Consider the following 6,149-nt stretch of genomic DNA (forward strand, 5'->3'; position numbering starts at 1 on the left):
GGGGGGGGGGCGGCGGGGCGCGGGACCCGGGGTCAGGGTCGGTTGGGGCTCCAGGGTTGGGAGTGAGAGGGGCGCACTGTGGCCTGGGGCGCGCACGGGTAGTGCTGCGCACGATGGGGCTGGCGGGAGGGCTGGGCGGTGGAGCGAGAGCAGGTGCTGCAGGGCTGCGCGCTGACGGCCCCATCCAACCCTGCAGCGCCAGCGCTCAGCCAATTTGGGGTGGTGGGCCAACGGCCCTGCTGCACCCGCCCCCCCGCGGTCCTCACAGGAACGTGTAGTCGTAGCCAAAGTCAAACCGGCCCGAGGGGTCCTCGTACGCAAAGAAGTCGCCTGTTGTTGATTTTTGGGGGCAGGGGTGACCTGACTTGTGTTCAGGGACACATGCCCCCAGGCACTTGCCGCAACGCCAACACCAGCACCATCCCTGGCTCAGGGCATCCCGCAATACTTCCACGGAGCGGAGTAGTCTCCCGCCAAGCAGTAAGGGCTCAACACGCAGCTGCGCGCCCCTTCTCTCTGCACCACGGGCCGCAGCCGACCCACCGGCCACGAAGCGGACCCTCTGGGCCACCTCTCTCGGCGCCGCCTTGTCGCGGTGGCTCTCAGCGTCCGCCACCGCCGCCGGGGATAGGTCCAGGCCCACGGCCGTGGCGCCGGCCTCTGCGGCCGTCAGGGCGTCGTAGCCGCGGCCGCAGCCGGGGACCAGCCAGGACTGGACCGGGAGTGCAGGTGGTGGGCGAGAACGAGGGGATCATATAGGGGGGTGGTGACGTGGTGCCATTTTGGCAGCACGCAACAGGGTTTGTTGACAACCCAGCACGAGCAGCATTCCAGGGCTCCTATTGCCCTGGCTGCATCACGTCTGCTGGGGTTCAAGAATGGTGGGGGTGTGGCGCACCCGCCCCTCCATGGGTCCCAGGGCCCCAGATGCCAGGAGGCGGCCCAGCATGGGCGCAGACGACCCGATGTCAAAGTGCATGCCTTGTGGGGGCCAGAGGGGTGGGAGGATCAGGAGCGCCACTGCTGTCGGCGGTACGGTGCTAGAAATGCGGCGACGGGGACAAGGCGAGTGCTGGCGGCGGGGCGAGGCGCTCGAGCCGCTCTGGGAGGATGCTGCAGACGAGCAGCCCCGCAATCAGCAGAGCGCTTGGGGCGGCAAGCTCTCACCCGGCTGCAGGCCCGCACCCCACAGCTGCGGGAGGGGACAGCGCACGAGAAGAGGTGGATGGTGGGGTGCTGCAGGGCAGCGGCTTTAGCGCGGCGCGCAGCTGGCCCTGGCCACGTGGATGCTTGTCTGGGTGGCTGCCCCTGGGGGCGGGGCCCTCTATATCGCACGCCTGGCCCGCTACGCCCGGCCTCTGCTGCAGATCAGCATGTCGCCCTGTTAATCTGCTGCGACCGGTTTGGATGCCCGCTGCCGCAGGTAGCGGCTGCGGGTCCTGTTGCGTCCATGCGCATGAAAGCATAAGAGCACGAAACCACTGCAAGCCTGCAGGCGAGCCCCTGGACCCGGGCGCACCTCGTGCCACAGCTTGTTGTACTGCTCCGCGTCAACCGTGTCACCGGCCGCTGCGCGCGGGGGCGCAGGGCCCCTGGCCGCATCGGCATCCCCAGAGGTCGGCATCGCAGCGGGGCGGCGGCGGCGGCGCGCCGCTGTGGCGGGGTGATGAAGCAGTGAGGCAGGCCGATGACACCCCAGGTGGCAGGGGCGAGCTCCTGGCGGCGGCCGTTGGCGGCAGGGATGCGCGCTGGGGACAAAAGCCGTCAATTGCATGCGCGCCAGGCGGCAGGCTGCCAGGAGAGGTGGCACCCTGTGTCGAGGGAGTCAAGAAGGACGTGACGCAGCCTGCACAAGTGCACACGGTGGCCCAGAGTGCGCTAGTCTTGTGCTATGCACGGTGTGCCGTTGGTGACCGGAGAAATTTCAAAATCATAGTTGTGGTTTCACCGTATCGACCGGCTTTGAATCCGCGCCCTGGAAGTGTCCGCCTCTCCAGTGCGAGGTCAGCTGCTGCACAGGCCACATGTGGGCCGAAGGACGACTACTGCGTCGAGCACCGGCGCGAACGATTAAAAGGTGATCCTTCTTATTCAAGCTCTACACATCTGACGCCCATTGCTTTGCAAAAGCTAGATCGATTCCCAGAGGCTCCAATTGCATTGAGAGGCACCATGCTGCTCAATGGCAGCCTGGGGTTGCGCAGCAGCCCGGGCCCCTTTGTCTCAGTGCAGCGCGCACATCGCGTGCGGCCTGTGGCGAGGGCCGAGGGCGGGGGCGACAGCGGCGCCAAGGGCGGCACCGCGCTCTCAGAGGACATGATTGCGCGGCTCCGCGCCGCCGAGGAGGAGGCCGCACGGCTCAAGAAGCAGCTATCGGATCTGCAGCAGGCGCAGCAGGTGCGGTGTGCTCTCTTTGCTTCCATATTCTGCCTGTTATGCATGCAAGGCAGAGGCGGTGGTGACGTAAGGCTGCGGGCCCCGCCCACCCCTGCCGCGCCGCGCCTCCCCCGACCACGCTCTCATCGTTGGCCTGCAGGCGGGCGGCGCCCCGGCCCAGCCGCGCGACCCGGTGCTTGACGGCGCCCCCAAGCGCATCGACGGCACCGACAAGCGCGAGACGCTGTTCAGCGGCCCTTCCAAGCGCAACTCCTGGCTCAGCGAAGGTGGGGCGGCATTGAGAGGCGCCGCGACGGCACAGACGCCTTGACCGACAACGAATGAAACATGTGCGGTAATCGGCGCTGCACTCAGTCGGCAGCAGGCAACAGGGGGCTGCTAGCAGCGCACGCTCGCCAAGCCTGTCCGTCAACCCCCCGACAACCCCCCGGCCTGCGCCCCCCAGAGGACGTGGACTGGATCACGGGGGGCGGCCCCAGCGAGGCGTCCGCCAGCAGTGGCCCCACAGAGGAGCAGCAGAGCCTCATCGGCCGCCGCCTCGCCATCGGGGCCGTCGCCACCGCGGGGCTGGTGGCGTTCTCCCTGGTGCCGACCAAGGACCTGCGGCTGAAGCCCGCCAAGCCGCTGTACTTCTACCTCACGGCGCTGCTGAGGGTGCAGGTGGGAGCGGGATGGGGGTGGGTCGGTGGACGGGTGGGGAGGGGGGTGCGCAGGCGGTGGTGGCTGCGCCGTGGCGGTGATGGCGGACGAGCGCGGCAGGTGTGCGACGTGTGCAGAGCTTTGCAGCAGACTCGACCCGCAGGGGGTGTTGCAGCCGCCAACGCAGGTGAGCGACATATGGGGCAGCTGACTGCTGCGCTGTGTGTTGCTGTCGTGAGCATTGCCCTGGCCTGCACCCCCTCCCCCAACCCTGCCCCCCTGTGCCGCGCCGCGCCCCCCCACAGGAGCAGCTGGTGCAGTGCAAGGACCTGGTGGAGGACGCCGACTGGACGACACTGCGCCTCATCCTGCCGCGCATCACGGGGCCACCGGGTGACGCCAAGGCCAGCCTCTTTGACGCCATCGCCCTGCTCAACGACAGGTGCGCTGCGCACACAAAGGCGCGGCTCTTCACTCGCATGTGTATGGCTGGGGTCGGTGTTCATCACAGCTCGGGCCGCCACTGCAGTTGCTGGGCGGCAGGAGCCAGCTGGGGGAGGCAGCGTGCAGCAAGGGAGGGCGCTTGCAATATATGGGCGCATGGGCCCGGCAACGTCTTGGCACGGCGGTTTTCAGGCCCTGGGTTGGCTTGCGCAGCGGTCCCGTGGGGCCCAGCGGCGGCTGCCGCCCGCATACTGTTGCAGGCTGGTGCAAAGGGCGCTGCCTGCACCCCAACCATTGCGCGCTCGTTGCCGCCGACTCTCTTGATCCCCCCAGGGCCGTGGCTGCCAAGGCTGAGGAGGTGGCGGGCGACTTTTTGGAGTCTGTCGCCAACATTGACAGCCCGCGGCGCTACTACGACGCGATGCCGTCACGCCAGGTGCGTGCAGGGTAGGGCACAGCACAGGCGAGGCGACGCACACTCGCACGCACACGGCACGTGTGCGGACACTGTGAGCTTGTGGGCGGCGGCATGCAGAGCAGAGCGGCCCCTGCGCCTGGGAGCGGCTTGCGGGCTTCCAATGACGGCGTCATGCAGCGGCCCTGTGTTCAGGGCAGCATTGAGCTGCGCCCACACACAACCGCCGTCCTGTGCCTGCCTGCATTTGCGCAGATCTCCGGGTCCCAGAACGCCGAGTTTGTGCGGTTCAGCAGCGGCGCCCTGGTGCGGGCGCAGTCTAAGCTGACAGAGTTCCTGGCGCTGATGCCGCGCGACGCTGTGGCGGCGGCCAAGCAGGCGGTGGCCGCAGAGCTGGCCGGCGCAGGGGTGGAGTGACCGGGGAGGGGGTGGAAGGAGTGCTCTGCTCGACTGTCCTGCCATGTCGTGGTGCTTCGGGGTCAACTCCCTTCAGTACGTCCTGATCACAGGCACAGGGACTGTAAAGTGACGTCACCGCTGCCTGCCCTGGAGCCGGCTTCTGTCAAACTGACAAGAGTGCAGCCAGCTTGAACCCATGGGCAGCTGTTGCGCGAACTTCAATGCACCCAACTTTTAGGGCAGCCGCGTGCGTTGTCACCAAACTCCAGGGCTGCCACTCAGCGCGGCCAGCTGCCACACCGGCATGGCGGAGTGTTGATGATTTTGTTACAGCGAGGCGCGAGCCCTGAAAAGTTGCGGCATGATCTGCGGGAGGTCCCCCATGATCATCAAAACTGGGGCCGATTCGCGCGTCGACGCCACAGCTTGCAGGCACTGCGCGCCCCGTCCCGAGCCAATTGCTCCGGACCGTTCCACTCCCGGAAAGCCATCACTGCAGCGCCACACAGCGCTCCCTGCACTCCTCTCACAAAAGAGCCCTGACCAAGACGGGCCAAAGCACAGCTCGCGCCGCAACCCGCCTCAGCCCCTCTGCAGCACGGCCGCGGCGCGCACCGCGGTGGCAGCGTGGCGCGCGGCCGCGTTGCAGGGGGCTTGGCGGGACAAAAAGTGACCGTGCTGGCGGCCCGTCTGCGGTCTGCCGTCCGCCGCGACGCCCGCCCTGGCGGGCGCCGCGTCATAGCCGCGCCGCCTAGTGGGCCTTGTAGGCCTCGGGCATGGAGGAGCCCGCGGAGCCCGCCAGCTCGGCGCCGCTCATGTAGGCCTCGGCCAGCTGCACGCGCTTCACGTTGTCCTGCTCCTCCACCAGGTAGCGGCCGTACTTCATGAGCACGTCCAGGGCCATGCGCGGCTTCTCAAACTCGACCTTGCCCTCGCGGCTGTTGACCAGGCGCTTGGAGAGGTTCTCCACGCCGAGGTTGGACACGAACTCGCGGACCTTGTCGTCGTACACGCGCGCGCGCAGGGCGCCGAAGAAGTCGATCGACTGGCCGGGGAAGGCGTCGACCAGCTTCTCCACCTCTGCGCGCGTCACGTTGTCCTCGTGGAAGATGCCCATGCACACGCCCACGCGGTCCTCGCGGGTCGGGTTCCAGTAGTACTTCTGCGGGGGTGTGGAGGGGGGGAGCGGGGGACGGGGGTGCGGGCGTGTGTGTGAGTGTGGTTGTGCGTGCAGTTGGCACACGTACCCGCTCCTGCATATGCGCATGTGCTGCTGGGTGTGTCGAGGCCGCTGTCTCAGTGCCTGAACCAACAAAGCGCCCCACAACCCCGGTGCCAGGGTGGGGCATGCTGCACAGCCACAACGGCAGCGCTGACTCAACAATGACGTCCAGGGAAGGCCATGCCGACCCACGCTGCAGCCATGGCGGCCGGCCTTAGCCCCGGATGCAAACGCTGGCAGGCTGCGCACCTCCATACGACCATCACGGATGAGGGGCGCGTAGAGGGTGCTGAAGTCGTTACCTGGGGTTGGGAGGGGGGCGGGAGTGTGAAGGGTTTGCAATGACCATCTGCGGGAAGGAGCTGCGTGGCATTCTGCCAGGCAGGGGGTCAGCGCTGCCTGCGGCCACTCACTGGGCCAGCCATTGCGCCTGGCCCAGGCATCCTCCAGGCGCCAACGCCGGCCTCGGCATGACAGCTCTGCCAACCGCTGGTTGTGCCGCCGCCACCAGTGCCTCAGCAGCCGCTGCCCAGCCTTGGCAGACGCGACACGACATGCAAGCCTCCGCTTAGCCTGGGTGCCAGCAACAGCGTGCCTCCCATCCATTGCGTCCCGCCTCCCTGGCCCCACACC

The 6,149-nt window shown here is 67.8% G+C and overlaps 3 protein-coding genes across 3 annotated transcripts in view; 1 reads left to right on the forward strand and 2 right to left on the reverse strand.

Annotated features, from left to right (window-relative positions):
- Positions 1 to 262: 262 nt before the first annotated feature.
- MNEG_12439 (hypothetical protein) lies at positions 263 to 1,624 on the reverse strand (the record flags this gene model as incomplete). The annotated part of the gene is made up of 5 exons (XM_014039087.1): positions 263 to 330; positions 544 to 712; positions 899 to 981; positions 1,168 to 1,192; positions 1,520 to 1,624. 5 exons carry the CDS (start codon positions 1,622 to 1,624, stop codon positions 263 to 265), a joined length of 450 nt encoding a protein of 149 aa, XP_013894541.1.
- A 548-nt stretch (positions 1,625 to 2,172) lies between these two features.
- Positions 2,173 to 4,312, forward strand: MNEG_12440 (hypothetical protein; the record flags this gene model as incomplete). Its single annotated transcript, XM_014039088.1, has 6 exons — positions 2,173 to 2,397; positions 2,537 to 2,663; positions 2,843 to 3,057; positions 3,342 to 3,478; positions 3,814 to 3,916; positions 4,151 to 4,312. The coding sequence occupies 6 exons, from the start codon at positions 2,173 to 2,175 to the stop codon at positions 4,310 to 4,312; spliced, it is 969 nt and encodes a 322-aa protein (XP_013894542.1).
- A 733-nt stretch (positions 4,313 to 5,045) lies between these two features.
- MNEG_12441 (Ribulose bisphosphate carboxylase/oxygenaseactivase) overlaps positions 5,046 to 6,149 on the reverse strand; it is a gene marked incomplete at both ends in the record, with an annotated part of 2,138 nt that continues 1,034 nt past the window's right edge. Inside the window, one exon of the mRNA XM_014039089.1 lies at positions 5,046 to 5,456. Coding sequence (XP_013894543.1) covers positions 5,046 to 5,456 — 411 coding nt within the window. The remainder of the gene's footprint in view (positions 5,457 to 6,149) is intronic.

This window comes from Monoraphidium neglectum (genome assembly GCF_000611645.1).
Source record: "Monoraphidium neglectum strain SAG 48.87 unplaced genomic scaffold scaffold03245, whole genome shotgun sequence".
Classification (NCBI taxonomy): domain Eukaryota; kingdom Viridiplantae; phylum Chlorophyta; class Chlorophyceae; order Sphaeropleales; family Selenastraceae; genus Monoraphidium; species Monoraphidium neglectum.